Genomic DNA, 20,450 nt, shown 5'->3' with positions numbered 1-20,450 from the left:
CACTGTCACTCTCCTACTGTCTTTCAGACATCAGTTCTAGAAATCTTATCCTAAACTGTGGGGCCAAGGTCAGGCTGGGTGATTTGAGACTGAAGGCTGAGTTCTACTCAGGGCTCATGTTTGCTGGCTTCCTGTCCCATCCTTTAGCCCTTTTCTCATTCTCTTGTGTCTTTAGTCCTTCAAGCATTCCTTCTCTCAGGCCCCTAGGCCAACATATCCAGCTCTCCCCTTCTGGGGGGGCTCTTAGGTCCAATCAGCTCTCATAGACTTCCTGGTCCCCCAGTCCCTCGGGGGACTCTGATTACTTCAGCCCAGTGGGGAAGAACTTGAGCTGCCCAACCTAGTCTCCTTTGCTGGGACAGTGATGGAGGGGTAGGGGCGGAGAGAAAGACAAATAGAGTTAACTCTTGTTTTGCTGTGTCAAGCTGAGAACAGGCAGATGCTAGAAGAATCCTCTCCCCCACCCCAGGTCTGTTCTGCCTGAGGAGTAGTCCTGTTGCTTAAACCATAGCTCCAATACAGGCTTTTTCCTTCCCTCTGCTTCTCCTTTGTAACCCTTTATTTCTTCCAGCTGCATTCAGAGTTTTGCCAGGATGTTGAAGGGAAGCTAGGGAGGTTGGGAGGGATAGGAGCCAAACTCCTAGGGATTCTCTGTGCTGGATGGTGGCTAGAATCCAGGACGCCTGGGTTCTATCATAGACAAAGTGAGCCTCTTAGAGTTAGTTTCTTTGTTGAGAAGGGGGGACATAATGCAGGAGAAAACAAAAATATCAAAGCAGAGATGCAGCAAGAAATGCAGAGATGTGGAGAGATACACAGAAAGGCCAAAAGAAACAGAGAAATTGGCACATGGAGACAGAATTAGAAAGATATGTACAAGGAGCTACAGACAGAAACATGGAGAATCGCAGACCTCAAAAAGTACAAAGAGCTACAGAAGTAGAAACAAAAAGAAACAGTGAGAAAGAAGTTACTGGGGGAAGAGAGACCCCATTCAGATATTCTATAAACCATCACCACTGAGGGATTCTGGTTCTTGCCAAACATATTTATGAATTATACAATTGATGAATGGTACAGAGATTCTCTAGTCATTTTCAGGGCGTATGATGATTTCTCAGCTAGACTATAAACTCCTTGAGGGCAGCCATATAGTCTTTTGCCTTTTGTCTCCCAGACTCCTGATTCTGGTGCTGTGCATACCAAAAGTCCAATACCCAGCTAGAGCTGGGGGCAAATGCTTATGTCCTCTGTGGTCACGAGAGGGCACTGTGCCCCACCCCACTCACTCCTACCTACTGGGTACACAGAGTGAAGTTTGGGGAATTTGGCATTGGGATTTTATTGTTATGAGTCAGGGTTAAGTAAATATACATATACCGGGGAGGAGGGAAAGCTGGATTCTTGTATACACACACACACACACACACACACACACACAAACGTATACACACATATACACACACATCTTCATAAACATCACTAAAAATAAATGCTCTTGCATTTGGGCATGCAGGCATTGTCTTTCTTCTTACTTTTACTCCACCCTGTACATGGCAATCTTTCTTTTCCAACCAGAGACACATAGCCTTCTTCCTGCATCCCTCCAACATCTGTGTGCAGAGACTCACAGAGCACACACACACAGAGAACACAGAGTATAGAAATATTGAACCCATCAGGCAACCTTTACCACCATCCACCCTGATTTTTGCCTTTTCTCCCTTTTTTCTCTTGTAGCCCTCTCCATCCTATAATGGATTCCTTCCTCCCAGACCCACCCCCATCTCCTTCTGCCAGGGGTGGCTCTGACCTTCTGTGGCTCGACAACTTTGAACTTTTCAGGGCTCACCAGCAATTCTCATCTTCCCCTAGCTTTTCAGTGATACAGGCTTCTGAGGTTGGACCATGGGGTTGGATGGATGAGCAACTGATGAAGGGACAGCTGCACACACTCACTCAAATACATGTCCACAAACCCATGCACAGAGCACACACAAAGACACACTGATAGTACATGCAGAGAGAAGCAATCTCGAATACACACATTGAACTTTAATAATGCTCTTTATCACAGACTCCTTGCCATCCCCTTCCCAAGCCTGGGAGTCTTGCCACCCTATGTGACTCTCCACCCAGAGCTTCTCTCTCCAGAGCTGCCTGCCTTTGAATATCTGTTTCTTTCCATCTATCTGTTTTTGAAGCATCAAATATAGGCAAGATCTGGGTCCAGGATATGTATCCACTGACACACATTAGTCCATGGACGTATGCTTGCTTTCTCACAGTTACAAAGAGGAGCTCTTCACCTTCTCAAGACCCCCTACAATCACACACAGTTATAATAGTGCAGTCTATGTTTGAAGTGTCTAAAGTGAAGCAGTTCTCTTTACAGGAACTGCTTCCATACAACAGAATTGGGATTAGAAGGGAATTTAAGGGTCATTTTACTTTAATATTCTGTGCCATGTACTAATTTCCCTTACAAAATTCCTGAAGAGGGGTCTTTCAGCCCTTACTGATTTCTACTGGAGAAATCACAACCCTAATTCTATTTTCAGATACCTAAGTTATCAGATACCTACATTAGGACATTCTTCCTTTCGTTAAGCTGCAATCTTGCATACAACTTCACAATCACACACACAAGCATACCAAGTTACATATGCTTTGTCGCACATTCTCTAAGTTACATGCAAATGTGTAGTTGCTTTAAACGTACATACACTTATTTATACACATAGAAGTATGCATATACATATTTCTACTGCTACTATTATTACACACAGAGAAAGAGTTTTGTGCATGGTGCTGAAGAAGGAGTCACACTTTCGGAGACAGAAAAGATAACTGAAAGATTGTTTATGTGTACATTTGTGAATGGAGGTATGTTGTAATGGATGGACGCTATAGGGACATAGATTTCATCCAAATAAACCTCAGTTCAAATTCCATTTCTACCATTTATAAACCTGTGTAACATCAGGCAAGTTATTTAACCTCTCTGAACCTCAATTTTCCGTCTGTAAAGTAAATGGTTGAACTAGGGCCTCTAAGGTCCCTTCCAGCTATAGATTCTATGATACTTCTTTATGCACAGAGGTATACACACACACACACACACACACATATTTCCAATGACACACACAGACACACACATTTACTCTCCCCTAATTATGTATACTCATATACTCTCCTCTAGTTATATACACCCTCACAAGCTTTCCTTGTCATACATGCAGAGGTTCATGCATACACATAGTCCCTCCTCGAATTGGGCACACGTGTATCCACACATCCTGGTCATTATCAAAAAGTTGTACAAAACCCTGTGCTGGTCAGATGATGCTACAGATAGTAGCAACATGACTGTTAACTTGGCAAGATTGCTTCCAAATCTGATACCTTGGCAGTCAAAATATATTAAGGTCATATGAATAGGTGCATGGTTCCTCATCAAGTACCACATTTCTCTGGCTACAAGGCTCCCTTCTCATCCCAGAAAGGACACACCAATGGTTTGGAAAACATTTACATTTAAAGGCCTTGATGGATCTTGAGGAAATGAGTCAGACTTCTTAACCCATTCCCTAGAGAGTAGCCTTAAACAAAGCAAAGAGGATCTGGGGAGCAGCTTGTGGAATGGTGTGACAATGATGAGCCCTATTCACACCCTGGTAGTTTTTCAAGGAGACCCTTCTTTGAGACTTTAATGCTTAAAAGGCATGGCAATTTTTGGCATGTTATAGAATGATAAAGATGGAATGTAGTTTGGTATATATTTTCAGGACTTGGTGATGACTGACTTTCTACTGATGTACCTCCTAGAACTTAGCTAGGATGGTCTTCCGATGATAGTCTTCCAGGCCTATACTCAGACTTTCTAGCTTGGAATCCTCTGCCAGGCCTTCTGTTCTGTGGGCATGGTTCTGAAAGACCCAGGGTCACCTCCCTGCCATGATAAGGCACTGGAAGACTTAGTGGGAATCTGCGATATGGGAAAAAGAGCCAAGTAGTGGGTAGAAGGGCTTAGCCATAAGACATGAATTTAAACACAACATTTACATCCCACATTTTTTTTACAGAGATGCCCAGATGTGCATAGACACACACCCTGCACAAAATGATGAGTGTTCCTTACTGGCTCCTCTCCCTTCTGCCAGTGGCTCCAGCAGCTGAGCAAGGTGCTATACCTTGGCAATGAATATCGCAAGAGGAATCCAGCTAGGAAGTAGGTGGGATCAGAGCAAGAAATACTGGAGAACAGAGGAGGGAGATAAGACATGAAAAGCAGAGGGGGAGAAGTTAGCAGCAGAGAATAGAACCCAGGAATTCTAACACCCAGCTTCATTCTCTACTCATCCCCGAATTCAATGTGTGTTAAAATTACTTTCCCCAACCTTATCAATTGCTTAGGGCAACTTCTGGGAGAGTCCTGGCCCAAAGGAACTGGAAAATCTCCAGAGTCAGGAGAGAGATAACCACATTGCACCAGGCACTGTTCTAAATGTTTTACAAATATTATCTCATTTGATCTATTTGTTTTATTTATATGTGTGTGTATGTATGTACATGTGCATGTATGTAGATGGGTGTATTTGTATACATATATATAGATGTATATATAGATTGGTTATCATGCCTTTTAAGCGTTTAAGTCTCAAAGAAAGAGTCCCCTTGAAAAACCACCAGCATATGAATAGGGCTTATCATAGTCACACCATCCTACAAGTTACTCCCCAGATTCCCTTTTCTTTGTTTAAGACTACTTTCTAGGGAATGGTTTAAGAAGTACGACTCATTTCCTCAATTTATACACACACACATACCATATACACATATGTGTAATACACACATATGTGTGTATATATATATATATATACACACACCATACACTTATGTATACATATATATTCCATTCTCAGCTCATATTAGGGAGAAAAAAGGGAGGAGTACAGGGAGCTCAGGGGTCCTAAGAATTCTATACCATAGAGGTTTACTGAAGAGATGAATTGTGATAGAGCAAAATGAGAGGTAAGTGAAATGAAGCACCTTGACATCACTCGGTGTTTGAGCCTCTCATTCCCAAGATTCAGATGCCATTCCTGCTATTTCACCTTGGTCCCTCCACTTAGACCTATCCCCATTCTCAAGATTTAGATCCTTTCCCTTGGAACGGACTTGGTCCTTAGCTCTGTTTTCTCCATCTCTATGTCTAATGTTTAGCATTCAATTCTCCTCTCCCAGAGTCACAGACATTGAGAGTGTTTTCAGGAGAGTCATTTCAGGAGCCTTAGTAGCGATCCCTACCCACACGTAGAAAATCCCTGGGCACTCCATTAGGCTTTGTCCCTTTTTACCCCTCTAAATCCTTAGTCCATAGCTTTAGGTTTGAACATATAAGTCATGTCCTTCAAGGATAAATAACCCTGGATCCAGGCTAGGACAGCAAGAGAGGTTGAAGTCCCACAGCTGCTCCTCCCCCTAACTGTTTCCTGGCTTCTGCCCCCAGAGGCACTTAGTTACTTATATCAATTCCCTATTACTTTAGCCAACAGTCTGGCGATCAATTAGCTTAGAGCAGCCGCTTAGCTGACTGCAGCCTGGGAAGTCGGAAACTAGAAAGAGAAGGGGAAAATATCCTGTCCTCAGGATCTCCTTGTTTCTCACTAATACTGCTCCTCGGCCCCAAACCTTCCCTCCTCCCCCATCAGTGAGGGATAGCTCAGGATCCCGAAGGCAGATCCCTTGTCCTTTCCAGACAGGGAAGTTCAGGCTCTCCTGGCAGTCTCTGTGGGGAGCTGGGGTGCAAGTTCCACTGCTCCGATTGACCCGCAGGCATGTATGAATATGGCCACATGCATTCTTCCTCCTCATCTGCAGCCCGGGCTCTGGATAGGGACTTGCTTTTCTGTCCTGCAGCTGCTTGGAATTCTGTTTCTTCTCCTCTGTCTCCCTCCACCCAGTCCAGTTCTACTGGAGGGCAACAGATCCCTGCCATGAGCCCCATAGGTCAGGCATTCCCCACTGAAGGCCAGACCCTGAGACATGCCCAGCTTGAGCTCTTGAAGTGGGCATTGGGAAAGATTGGGGCAAGGTCCTCCACAGTCGGTGTGGGGGTGTGTAGGGAAGGGGAATTAATAATAAAAGATGGTGGGGGTAAGGGTGGGGATTGCCCCATAGGTCATAGTACTACATTAAACCTTAGCCAACCCTGAGCTATGCTATCCCACCTCATTCTTCACTGGCCTGAATGCTTTATCTTTTTTTTTTTTCCTGCCCTACCTCTTCTCCCTCACAATTACTTCTCTGTCCTTCTGCCAGTCCCTTTCTGGTCCAAGGGTCCAGATTAAGGGTCCCTATTCCTCTCCTGCCATACCTCTGGTGAAAGGTTTCTGAACCCAGCTTCAGTAGATGGGGGTGGAAGCTGGGGGGAAGGGAAGGGCATCCGTACAAACTGGGCACTTATTTATGATGCCCCCCCCCTCCATTCCTTCGTTGTTCAGCATTCTATCCACATCAGCTTCTCCCAGTGCCAGGGACAAATAAGGTGCAGCTGGGCACTGAGGCCCTGGCTGCAGCTGCTCCTGCTCCCCCTGCCACACCCCCTCCCTCCAGCATCAGCATGCAGCTGCTGCTCCAAAAGACCCCTTCCCTCATTCCGTGCCCCTTTTCTGCCCAAGGCCCAAGCCCCTCACCCAGGGTAAGGGTAGCCTGGGAGGCAGGAGCACAGACCCTGTTGCCCTGGCAACTGATCACCCAGGCTATAAGAAAAGGAGGTCAAGAGAATTAGGGGACTTGGAGTTAGGCTTTTGAGTTCACCTTTGGGAGAACTAGGAACGGAAAGTTGAGAATCATATCAATGAGATTTGGGGGCATTTGCAGGGTAAAGTGTCCCACTGGACCCTTTACCTTACTCCTGACCTTGCCTGCCCCTTGGCCAGCCCGTGATATCTCTGCTGAGGCTTTTTTTTATTCACCCACTCTCCCAAGATTGCTCGGCTTCTGCCAGAGATGATCACAGATAGAGAGGGGGTACCCAAGTGTCCTGGGGCCCATGAATCATCTCATCAAAACCAGGGGAGCAGGGAATTACATCTGGAATTCTGCAGCTTCCATCCTCTGGCTGAATTAGAGCAAAGGCTTCAGGAGAGCTCCAGGAAGCCCGGGTATCCATTCCTAGTTGGGAGCTTTGAGAGGTGTAGAAATGAATGGAACACTGGGCTGTGAGTCAGGAAGACCTGAGTTTAAATACAGTCTCAGACACTTCCTTGCTCTGGCAAGTCACTTCACTGCTGTTTGTCTCAATTTTCTCTTCTCTAAAGTGGGGGTAATAATACCATCTACCTCCCAAGTTGTTGTGAGGGCCAAATGAGAAAATAATTATAAAGTGCTCAGCACAGTGCCTGGCACATAGTAAATACTGTACAAACGGGATCTATCTGCTACTGTTATTATGATGGTAGCCCCAAGGCAGCTAGACAGTGTGATGGATAGAGTGCTAAATCTGGAATCAGAAAAACCTGAGTTCAAAACTGGTCTCAGACACTTGTTAGTTGTGTAACTTAACCTCTGTCTGCCTCAGTTTCCTCACCTGTAAAATGGGGATAATAATAGCACATACTCTGAAGGGTTATTGTGAAGATAACATGAGACAATATTTGTAAAATGCTTATGGTACACAGAAAGCACTTAATAAATGTTTGTTTCCTTCTTTCCCTTAACATCTTCCCCCAAGGGAAGTAGTAGCTTGAAAGAACTATTTCCTCTAAGATCTGACCCTAAGGACAGACATTTCCTACCAGGGGGATAAGTCAGACTTTTTTCACACACAAAATCCTCCCCAAGACTCTTTGTACTTAGTGAGGATAGAGAAAGAGCAAAGAAGGATGGGATGATGGAGAAAATAAGTAGGAGGGCAGGTAGGTGGCCCAGTAGATAGAACCCTGGGCCTGGAATCAGGAAGACTCATCTTCATAAGTTCAAATCTGGCCTCAGACATGTGCTATCTGTGTGACACTGATCAAGTCACTTAGCCCTGTTTACCTTAGTTTCCTCATCTGTAAAATGACCTGGAGAAGGAAACCACTCCAGTACGTTTGCCAGGAAGAGTTGAACACAACTAGAAATTGACTGAATTGAAAATAATCCTGTTTTCCAGTAAGGTCAGAGGGAGGCAAGAAAGCAAGGAAGAATATTTCGTATGGGAGAGGATAGCATGGAGTTATCTTTGGAGGCACCTCTGCAGAATGTATGTATGTATGTATGTATGCAGGCATGGGTATGTATATATGTGTGTATACATATATACATATGTGTGTATACATGTGTATATATACATAGATAGACATACATATATGTTGTATGTGTGTTTGTATGTGTATGCATATGTGTGTATATAGATAGATAGATAGATAGATAGATAGATAGATAGGTAGATAGATATACATATATATTGTATGCGTGTGTGCATAAGCTAGGGAATTAGAGGATACAACACTGGGTTAGCCTGTTTCAGATGTCCAAGGCACAGGTTGCCAAGAAGGGAGCTTCTGGTGATGTACTTCATATTTTGTGCATTTGGGACAATTCAAAGTGAATGAAGAGAGGGTGCTGAGAACCCTAATCCAGATTAGGATGCAGGTGACAGTTTCAATTCAGTGTTAGGGAGTCAAACAAATCTTCACTTTCCATGAGACCTCCAAACTAGGAAGTGCTGCTGTGTGCTCCACTTCATCACTGCAGGCCTCCTTTGGGTCTGCCCCATGACGCCGTTTACCCTCCTTATGCCCCTGGAGTCAGAGCCAGCATCTTGTTGCAAAGAAAGAAGCTCTGAGCTCCCCTGAACATTTATATTTTGTTATCACTGCTCAGAATTTTCCTCAGACAACATGAACTTATTATTCTGCAGCATTTCCACTGTCATGGACCAATTATTTCTCGGTATCACCATTGAGAAGCCTCATTTGGACCAAGTGAAACTCAACATCACTTCTTATATGCTTTTGCATCTCATCTTTATGCTGTAATACTTATCCAGATAATACCAACCCATCATCCCTTCAAATCCTCTCTAAACAAGTGAAAGGTCACGGCCTTTTTCTCTGGCACCTTTGGTCTGTAGCTGTCCAAAGGTGACCCTCTCTTTGCCCCAAATACCCAATGGCTCAATCTGAGAAGCCAGGGAAAAGAACTTCAATGATGCTTGTGCCCCTTGGATGATAGAAAGAAAACTGGACTTGGAGTCAGAAGACCTATATTCAAGTTCTTGCAACACCATTGATTAGCTGTACACCTTGTACAAATCACTCACTTCCTCTGAGTCCGTCTTCTCATTTGCAAAAATGGAGGTGATAACAGTTATGCAGCTTGCCTCACAGGAGTATTGTGAGAATAAAGGAAGTTACCTATGTAAAGTGCTTTACAAATTTATATAAGTGCTACATTGATTTTTGTTTTGGTTCAGATCTACGACTTCATTTGTCTTGGGGGGGAGCTCCCTCCATAAAAGAATAGTGGTAACCCAGCTAAATTTCATAGTTTTAGAGAGTTTCCTGGGACACCAAGAAATTAAGTGACACATAGCTGGAATGACACAGCTATGTGTATCAGAAGCAGGATCTGAACCCAGGTGCTGCCAAGGCTAACTCTCTAACCACTAAACCACTCTGTCTCTCAAATGCAAGTTATTGTTTTTAGGTTGGGGTAAAGGACATTCAAGAAAGAGACAAGGAAATTGAATCTTGGACAAATTCCAAGATCGTCACAATATGGTTAGGGAAAGAGCATACATCTTTGCTACATCTCACTGGAAAGACCTTTGAGGGATGGGCAATGGTCTATATAACATCACTGGGGTTGGGATTAGGAGGAAGGAAGAGAGAGATAACTCCCAATCTGCTAGCTACTTGAAAAACAAAAAGCCATTTCCACCGTATGTCTTATTATTTACAGAAGTTCTTCGGACATGGTAGGTCTGGGGGGAAGAAGATCAGAGCCTGAGAGCATTGATGGCAGGGCAGAAGAGCCAGAGAAAAGACAGGAGAAGATCCAAGGAGATTTGAGTCAACAAGAGTGTTCCAGGGCAAACTTAATTTTAGAAAAATAATTCCCCCCACTGGGAGCAGAGTAGTGAGTTCAGTATCAAGATTATGGTCCAGTGAACATGGCAATGGACTGGGAGTCAGATGATCAGAATTCTAATCCTGGATTTTGTCATTAGTTGGATGTCAGATCTTAGGCAATTTGGAGTCATTTTCAAATCCTCCTCCTTGGAGATGGTTTGGTACAATGGAGCACTGGACTCAGAGTCCAGGAAGACTCAAGTTTTAATCTTGTCTCAGACGCCTATAGTTGTGTAATTCTTGTTAAATCATTTCACCTTTCTCAGACTCAGTTTTCTCATCTATAAAACTTGGGCAATAATAACTGTTGTGGAGATGAAGTGAGATAATACATGCAAAGCATTTATGCTTTCAGCACTATATAAATGTTTTTTCATCCCCCTCCCCCAATCCAATAGGTCGCCAAGTCTTATCAGTTACCAATATTTCTTGCATCCATCCTCTTCTCACCATTGTCATGGCCATCATCTTAATCCAGGTCCTCATCATCTCTCCCCTAGACTAGCCTCCTAATCGATCTCCCTGCATTCAGTTTGTCTTCTCTTCAATCCACGCTCCATAGAGTTACCAAAACAATCTTTTCCAAGTCCATGTAATTCTGAACATGTAATTCCCCTGCTCAAGAGTCCTCAGTGGTTCTCTATTTCTTCTGGGATGAATTACAAGCTCTGCAGCTTGATATTTAAAGACTTTCACAATCTGTTCCTATCTTTCCAGACTAACTTCACTTTGCTCCCCTTTACACACTCTACACATTCCAGCCAAAAGGACTGCTTGATTTTCTGGCATTCTATCTCCCACCCCATGCTTTTGTAGTTTTCTGTGCTTTGCTCTTCACCATTGCCTCTTAGACTCCTAAATCTCCTTTCGGGTTCAGCTCATGTGCTTTTTCCTATAAGAAGCCTTTCTTTGATCCCCCTACTAGTTACCAGTAGAGTTCTTTCTTGGTACTCTTCTCAGATTCTTATCTGTGTACAGGTCATACTCCCAGTAGAATGCAAGGCGCTTGAGAGCAGAGACTAGTTTTCATTTTCATCTTTCTCTTCCCAGGGCCCATCATATTAATTAGTACTTAGCAGGTAGGTACTCAGCCCAAATGCTTGTTGAATGAAATGGAATGGAATGTCTTTGTTCTTCAGTTTCTGCATTTATATCAGAGATAAAATTATTTGTCCCATCTACTTCATAGGGTTGTCACAAGGATTCAATTACACAATAGATGAGGAGGTGCTTTGTATTAATAACAATAATAATACTGGTAATTATAATATACTTATTAATTTAATTAAATTAAAAATTATAGTAATAATAATAACTCAAATCAAATACAGAACTGGAATTCCCAAACATTCAGCTAGGGACATTGGCCTTGCAGGGCATGTCTCTAGGTTAGTAGTTTGGTATCACAAAAAGATAGGAGAACTTGGCTCATATCCTGGCTCTGAAACTTACTGGCTGTGTATCTTTGGGCAAATCATGTCACCTCTCTGAAGCATAGCTCCTTATCTCTATAATGGGAATAGTAACCACATTACAACTTGATTGACTCAACCTTAACTATTGCCTCTGGTTAATAGAGCATTGTGCCACAAAGAAAGCATTCTGAGTATCTTAAAATGCTTCATAAATGGGAATTGTAGTTTCCTAGGGCAATCGCTTTTCCCATCTAGGCCTTAGATTACAAAGTGTATAAAGTGAAAGGGTTGAACTAGAATACCATTAAGCTCCTTTCTAGCTCAGAACCTAAGGAACCTAGTAAGGAACCTCTCTCTCTTTAATACTTCATTAGGCAGCTAGGTGGTGCAGTGGCTAGAACAATGGGCTTGGAGTCAGAGAGATTTGAGTTTAAATTTTGCTTCAGACACTTCCTAACTGTATGACCCTTCTCAAATCACTTCACCTTTGTCTGACTCAGCTTCCCCATATGTAAAATGGAAGTGATAATAGCACCTGTGTTCCAGAGTTGTTGTGAGGATCAGATGGGATAATAATTGAGAAGCACTTAGCACAATGCCAGGCACATATAAGTGTGGATTCAGAGCTACTCTGCTTTGAGAACTACTCCATTTTGTTCACAAAATCAATGAATGCTAAACTTTTACTTCCCAAATTGTATAGTCTATTTCAACTTAGGTGACTTCGCTACTAATTTAACTAAACAATTAAATTCTGTTGAATGAATCATTTCAAACTAGCAATATGCTTGGAAACTGTATGCATCAGGGAAACGAGTTAAAATCTGGTCCCAGAAACTTAACAGCTATGTGACCCTGAGTAAGTCACTTCACCTCTGCCTCAGTTTCCTTGTCTGTAAAATGGTCTAACAATAGCACATACCCCCCAGGTCTATTGTAAGAATCAAATGACATAGCAATTGTTAAGTGATTAGCATAGTGCCTGGCACATGGTATGTGCTATATAAATGTTGGTAATTATTGTTATTATTTATTCTACATTGGTTTTTTATTACAATGGGTATATATTAAAATATTAACATATTGGTATATATTAGAACAATATGACAGATTGATAGATGATGATTTCTATGTAAGAGGATTCAGAAATGCATTCAACGGAATTGATGTTATTCGACTGAAAAAAAGTTTTGTTTTCTATTTTTGAAATTCATAATATTGTTTACGTTATTGTTGAGCTTTTAATTTTTCTTGTATTATGATTTGGGGAATCATTGTATAAGACCCGCTGTTACTTTGGGAAAAATGACATCTGGAGAGTAATTCAGTTGTAACATTAGAAATAAGGCAGCTAACTGGCATGGTGGGTAGAGCATCAAGCCTAGAGTCAGGAAGACTTTATCTTCCTGAGTTCAAATCCGGCCTCAGATACTCGCTAGGTCACACAGACCCTGGGCAAGACAGTTAATCCTATTTGCCGCAGTTTCCTCATCTGTAAAATGAGCTGGGGAAGGATATGGCAAACCACTCTAGAATTTTTGCCAAGAAAACCCCGAAACGGGGTCACAAAGAGTCAGACATGACTGAAACGACTAAACAAAAAAAAAAAATCAGAAAAATTAACTTCTCTTTTGATCTAGATGTTGTTTAGATTATGAATGGAGCAGGTGAAGAATGTGGTCACAAAGTTTAAAATTCTTAAGTATTTAACTGGGTATATTTTGCTTTAAAATAGATTTTCCAGTTTGGAAAAATAATACTACAGACTTCTTAGGAAGTCCTTTTCTGTGAAATTCCTTGAGAGTTTCTATTTGAACAGGGTCAGAAGATCTTATCAACTCTGTAAGAGAAGCTGAAAAAATAATCAAGTGGTTTAATGAGAAACTAAGACCACCCTTAGCCAATGTGAGAGGACTTGCAAGTTTGCTTATAATAAAGAATGAGTTTTATCTGAAAGATTATTTCGTCATCATTTAAGAAGGTTACCTGGAGTAGTTAGATGACACAGTGGATAGAACACTGGTCCTGAAGTCAGGAAGACTTTATCTTTAGGAGTTCAAATCCAGCCTCAGACACTTACTAACTGTGTGACCCTGGGCAAGTCGCTTAACCCTCTTTGTCTCCATTCCTCATTTGTAAAATGAGCCGGAGAAGGAGATGGCAAACCACTGTAGGATTTTTGCTAAGAAAACCCCAAATGCGGTCATGAGGAGTCAGAAACAACTATAACAACCAAACAACCTGCTAATAAACAGCATGTATTAAAGTTACATCTTTGAGTCAATTTAGTAACAATAGACCTCCGATTCAGGTTTATTTTGCCTTAGGAGTTAACAGGCAATATGAATTTGTAGTCAACTCCATATCCTAAGCAAGTAGGTGAATGAGTTCTTTGGTTTGCCATCCCCTTGCAAATAATTAGGCCCTTAAAGTATCTCATTCTTTCAGGATGATATGAAGATTTTATATACACATGCATATACATGTGTATATACATATATATAGTCACATACACACATATTTATGCATGTGTGTGTGTGTATATGCCTTGTCAACAACCATCTTTGGAGATAGATAGATAGATAGATAGATAGATAGATAGATATTCTCAAAAAAGATGTAAAAATTTTGAATTTTTAATGAAGTAGTGAAGTCTGAGAAAGCAACAAAATTAGACTATTTTCTCTAAGAACTAGGATACATGTATGATTGGCTTCCAAATGTTTCAAATGGAGCACATGGGCTTTAAATATGCTTTAGTAATATGTTCTCAAAATTGGATTAAGGATTTCACATGTAATATTACATTAATAATTGTAAAGAAATTTTAAAATCATATTCTTTTTCTGTTTTGAAGTAGCTCTATGATAATATTAGGAGACAGACAGAAGGGTACATTTTCCAAGTCAGGACCTCATGGATCCTTATTAAGATTCTTCCTTCAGTCCGTTGGCAGCATTGTCCATATCTGGTTTAGGGTTCAGGAGAAGATAGTAACAGCAAATTGTATGTAAAAACTGAAATTCTCTGAACTACCAAGTGAACCATGGGTTTATAATTTGATGTTCTATAGTATTATTGTTAATAGGATTAACTTCATAAGGTTTGAACTGGTTTTCACTACTTGAACTAGTTACTGGAAAACCAGATTTAGGAGGCTACATTAAATTGTATTGAGTATTGTTACTGGAAAATTTTAACAGTATTATATAGGAAATCTCCGCAAGTAACATGGAACCAGTGAAGTGGATCTACTAAGGGGAGTCCCCTCCAGAGCTACCATGAGGATGAAGCCTATTACAGAATTTCCAAAGAAAGATACTTCCAGGGAACAGATGACTGCATGGAATAGCAGGGACTCCAAAAATAGCTTCTAAAATCAAATGGACTTTGGGAGTGGGTTACCAGGAACAAGGTGACTTGGTGCTATTTAACAGCAATGATGATTATTATATTACTTTGGCTTTACTGTTTTAGGATATTTATGTTTGCCTGCAAGAGGGGTATGCCTAAATCCCTTTTTTTTTTTTTTTTTTTTGCTATTTGGGAATCAGGGCCATTTCTCCTGTAACTTTTGTTGAACTGAAAGCTTCTCTTCTGTTTATATTAACCTCACCTGACCAAAATTTCACTTATGGAAATAAGTCAGGTGACATTCCTCAGGTAGAAACCAAAGGGAAGTTTGTGCTTCCTAAAGTGATTTAGTTATTTGCCAGCTACCCAGCTAACTGGTGATATGTAAATCTCACCTCTCAGCCACTCTATTGTGAACCCTCTGAATTAGCAGTTTAATCTGTAACCTGATTTAGTTTGCCTACAGAGTCTGTTTCATGAAGTGTGTCTTTTCAAGGGATGTATGAGATTATCACTCTAAGTTTGTTCAGCTTTCATGACATTAAAGGAAGCATGGTACTATGATTTTTTTTTTGATACACATGGCCATAGTGTACTTGTTTCCTAGTGTAAGTTTATGTCTCTTGACTAATAACCATGAGACTAAAATAAAGCCTTTTGTGCTCTCCTCAGGATGGCTGACTGCTGTTTCCTTTGGATTCCTGACTACTCTGTGAGTGTCAAATACTTGGAATCCCTAACCTCCAAGGGATCCCTGACCATCTCACATTTTTAAGAATTTGATCCATGACCCCTTTTAGTCAGGTTCTTGTGCTTGTATAGCACAAAAGGGCAAAAATATGGATCCAGAGCTACTCCATTTTGAAAATTACTCCATTTTGTTTACACATATATGTCTGTACTCTCCCATTCATGCCCACAATGCAAGCAACCCAAATAATATGTGCCATGGTACCTTGTTGTACAATCCGTTCTGAGAAATAGCCTAGCCCCCCACATCCTGTTATATACAAACCCCTAACCAAGAAACTGGATTAAAGGACTATTACACTAGATTAGCCTCAAACCCTAGCAATGGGGACCTTGACTAATCAACTCTTACCCCATCCCTACTCTTCTCTAGCCCTGTGAAAGATACTGCTCCTTCCCTGAAAGATGTGATTCTACCTGAGCCACAAAGCCTCCCTCACTGGCAAGCTCAATAAACCTTGCTTTGGTTTACAAATTTCTGGCCCAGTTTACCTTTTTTTCCTCATTCTTCCATATAAGACTAATATAAATGTTAGCTATCATTATTCTCATTGAGTCAGGCCTAACAGAAAAAGTTGGCAGAACTAGAACCTTCATCTGGACTGTGCTCCAGAGGCCTTACCCATGCTCTTTAACCTCTCACCCCTAGCCCTCACCCCTGGATCTATGGCGATTGTAGCCAAGGAGATAACTCAATTAGATGGTGAGAGAGGTTCCCTGCCTGACTATTGTTCCTTCCCTCCCATTTGCTCTATCCCTGCTAGAGAGAACCACTCTGGTACCAAGCTGGTGTGGGTGAGCTCCTACTCGGCATTTCTGTGCCACAGCAATGGGAGAGAAGGTTGGTCTGGGACACAGTCAGGGTTGGGCAGGGTCATGGCAGCATGAGGGTGGTGGAGAGGGGTGCGTGGGGCTGGCAGTTCCTGGAGTCAAGAAATGTAAAAGCTGAAGGGGTTAGGGACACCCCACTCATCCTGAGATACCAACCTCTAAGTGCTAAGCAACACTGCCCTCCCACTCCGAACACTGAGCAAACACTGTGCTCCCAAAGCAGCTAAGAAACATCCCTCCCCACTCTAAGCAAATCACTTCCACGATGAATCCTAAGTCTAGCCCTTCCCACAACTAAAGTAACCCACCTGACTGACTCCCACACACTCCCAAGCAAACACCACTTCCCTCACCACTTTGAAGTCATCAGCACTGCAGACTTCACCCCGAAAGTGGCAGGACAGCAACATGTCATGGATGTCATGTCCAGCTCGGTCATAAAACTCCAGCATGTTGAAGGGTTTGGGCTTAAAGTTTCGGAAGTTGGCCTTGTCCTGTAGCATTTCCAACTGTTTTTCATCTGCCATCTGTGTGTCTGGGATCTCATACCTGGGCCAGAGAGAGGAGGTTGCAACTGAGTCTAGCAATCACTCCAGCCCTGTCCCTCTTTTTTCTTTCCATGACTAGAAAAAAGGTGACCCAGACTATGAAGACAGAAGGCTGGGAAGTAACAGGTAAAAGGGGGCTGGGAATGGGATATGATCATGATGGCTGAGGCAGAAGACATAATGGTGTAAGGGTCCCATTCAGACCTTGGGCTGGGATGAAAATAGGGAAATAGACATTCTAGGACTATAGGCTTGGAGTTGTAAGGCACATCTAGTCATCTAGTCCACCCCCTCACCTTAGATATGAGGGTCAGAGAAGTGAAGAGATTTGCCCATGCAAATATGCACACAGGTTATAAGCAGCAGAGTATGGATTCATGACAGGGCCTTTTATTTCCAAATACAGCACTCTTTTCCCTCTCACTATATTCCCTGACCGAATGGTCAGGAAACAGAATGGAAAATGATATTCTTGGGATCAGCCACTGTGTGCAGGGTAGCACCTGTGACTACTAGGTGAGTTGAGAGCTCTCAAAGTGAGGTGCATAGTGTTCCTAGAGAGCCAGGTACCCAACTTCAGAGTCATTACCCTCTACTCTTTGTCCCAGTGTATGTGGAGTTAAGGACACACTGGTCCCCAGCCTCATCTGGTGCTTCATTATTCTTAAACATTCCATAGTCTCTGGGAAAGCAACTAGGCTCTATCCAAAGGTCATGATCAGGCTCTGTAAGCCAGAGACACAAAAAGTACCAACTGTCAGTGTGTGTGTGTGTGTGCGTGTGTGTGTGTGTGTGTGTGTGTGTGTGTGTGTGTGTTGGGGGGGATGGGGTAGCATGGTGGTCCAGAGTCAGAGGTACCTTGAGTTAGGAGCAGAGATAAGCAACACCAAAGGGAATTTAGCACTTGGAGGGAGAGACTCAATGAGAACTAGGTGTAAATAAGGGGTAAACACCACAAAGAGTGGTGTTATCCAAGCTGAATTAGGAGGATATAGGGAAGTGGTGATGAGGGTACTCAGATATAGCCAGAGCTAAGGATACAAATACTGAGGTGAGGGTATTCCTGAGGGGCAGGGCCTGGAGAGAAGGAATGTCTCAGTAGAGGAGAGAAATACATCCATAGGTATGTCTGGAGGAAGAGGGGAACTTGGTGACTGGGACCAGGCCAGAAAGGGATTGGAGGATGCCCACCTGTTGTTGAGCAGGGCCAGCAGCTCCCCAGCATGGTACAGGTCATTCTTGGAGACTCGACTGAAGCGAAATTCATTAAGGTTGCACAGAGTGATGGCAGGGAAAGTGAGGTGTGAGGCTGCCACTTCGTCCAGCTTGGTGACATGGTGGTAGTGGAAGTAAAACTGTACACGCTCCGTACACACACACAGCAGCACAGCCAAGGAACCCAGGAAGCACAGGGCCCACAGTGCCCGTTTCAGGGACAGTCGCTCGTAGGAGAAGATATGGGCCAGGCCGTGTAAGGTGGAACTGCTGGCAAAGGCCTGAATGCTGACAGGCTGGACACCACCCACCTCTTCCTCATCTGCCTTCAGCTCCATCCTGCCCAGGGAATATCCTGGGGAGTGGAGAAAAGGGTTTGTCTTCCTATATGGAGGATGGGGGTGGGGAGGAGATGGAGAATGTGGATAGGGAGAGAAGAGGGCTAAGAAGTATTCTTTCTACTATCTACCCTTGGAAACTCCCTCCAATCCAACTGACTCCAGTGCAGGGAATCCCCCAGACCTGCTTAACCCAAGGCTTGGAGCCTCTCTGCCCAGAATGAGGGTTCCTCCAAACGTGGGGTAGCCTGGGACACAGTCTCTCTTGATGTGGTCAGCTTAGGACAAGGAATCTCTCCATAAGTGTTCTGACCCCAGAACAGGAGATCCCCAAGACGAAGCAATATGGGTCAGGAGAGATGCCTCAGATATATTCCCAGGGCATAAGAGTTCTTCCCCGTCACTCAGGGACAGGCCCCCTAACTCCCTCCCCCTTCCTAGTAAAAAGCTTCCCCCATCCCCCATGAGCTGGCCCTAGTGCTGGGGGCTCCTTTTTGAATATGGGTGTCACATGGATCAGTACTCTCCCCGTGGATGAATTCAGGGTCAGGGCATCCTTACAGGCTGGGGGAAGGGGGGCTGTTTTCTTACCTGCAAGTCCCTCTACCTCTCTGTGGTGTGTGTGTGTGTGTGTGTGTGTGTGTGTGTGTGTGTGTGTGTGTGTGTGTGTGTGTGTGTGTGTGTGTGTGTGTGTGTAAGGGAGAGAACGGAGAGCAGCCCGGTGGAAGGATTGGGGGGGAGGCGGTTCCCTCTGACAGAGGGCTTTCCCTGCCCCAGAACCCCCACTCCAGAGATTCTCGCCGCAGCGAGGTCTTCTGCCTGCCCCCCACCCCCCACGCTATCTCTTAGCCACCGCACCACCCTAGGAGCCCGGGAGGAGAGGGAGGGAGAGTCCCTGGTTCTGGGTGATGAGGCTACCCAGGGCGTGCGACACGCGCGTTGGGGACCAACCTGGGGTAGTTCCGCGGAGCCCAGCGGTCGGCAGCGGGTCCTGGATAGCTGGGACCAGACGCCTGCTCAGCGCCGAACCACCGAGGGGCTCATGGCTGAGAGCGGGAGAGCCCCCGGCCGATGCGCCGCGCCGCGCCGCGCCTCGCAGAGCCCTGCAGGGAGCGGCCCGCCCGATCAGCTCGCTTCAGCTCTGTCCAGCTTGGCTCGGCGCGCTGTGCTTTCAGCCTAGGGATCTGCAGGGATCCATCGTCCGGCCAGGGAGGCTGGGAGGCGGGGAGGCGGGGAGGCAGGGAGGCAAGAAGGCGGGCGGGCGGGTGGGGGGCGCGTGCGCGTGCGTGCTTGAGTGTGTGTGAGTGTGTCTCTGTGCCGTGTGCCTGTGTGCGCGGGGTACCCTAGATCTGGGAGAGAGGGGATAACAGAACTCAGGCTGCCTCTGCCATCCTCCCTCCCCTTCCCTATCCCTCTGTCTCTCCGATGCCTGTCTTCCTGGGGTCAGGTGGCTAAGTGCTGGAGAGGGCTAGAGCGCAGAGGTTGTGCATCAGGGGTCTGGGAGTGAGCTGATGAGTGTGAGTGTCGGCACCCCAGCGTCCGCTTCCCAGCGCTGTCTCGGATCGATGGTCCTGCTCCTTGCTGCTGCTTCCTCTGGTGGCTGCAGCTGTACATACACACGCATACGCGGCTACAGAGAGACACACACACAAGCACACAGTCACATTGAACAAAGACAAAAATACACAGTCACACACCAACATAAACAAGTGCCCGAGCATTTACAAGGCATACGCCAGCACACGGAGACACGATCACATATGTATGTACACATTTGTACGTACAGAAACTTACCACACAAACACAATTTAAGGCACACATTCTCGTTTGTATCCCTGCACACCTGAAGGTCCTCATCCAGATACTCTATGTTCA

At 44.1% G+C, this 20,450-nt stretch overlaps 1 protein-coding gene across 1 annotated transcript in view; it reads right to left on the bottom strand.

The window, feature by feature from the left end:
- Positions 1–19,695, bottom strand: part of ASIC1 (acid sensing ion channel subunit 1) — a 30,993-nt gene extending 11,298 nt beyond the window's left edge. Inside the window, exons 1-3 of the mRNA XM_072654657.1 lie at positions 19,527–19,695; positions 18,214–18,592; positions 16,828–17,023 (exon numbers count right to left, since the gene is read on the bottom strand). Coding sequence (XP_072510758.1) covers positions 16,828–17,023; positions 18,214–18,575 — 558 coding nt within the window. The 5' untranslated portion in view covers positions 18,576–18,592; positions 19,527–19,695. The remainder of the gene's footprint in view (positions 1–16,827; positions 17,024–18,213; positions 18,593–19,526) is intronic.
- Positions 19,696–20,450: the final 755 nt, after the last annotated feature.

The sequence above is a fragment of the Notamacropus eugenii genome, chromosome 3, assembly GCF_028372415.1.
Source record: "Notamacropus eugenii isolate mMacEug1 chromosome 3, mMacEug1.pri_v2, whole genome shotgun sequence".
NCBI lineage: Eukaryota > Metazoa > Chordata > Mammalia > Diprotodontia > Macropodidae > Notamacropus > Notamacropus eugenii.
This window is presented reverse-complemented; position numbering and strand designations above follow the sequence as displayed.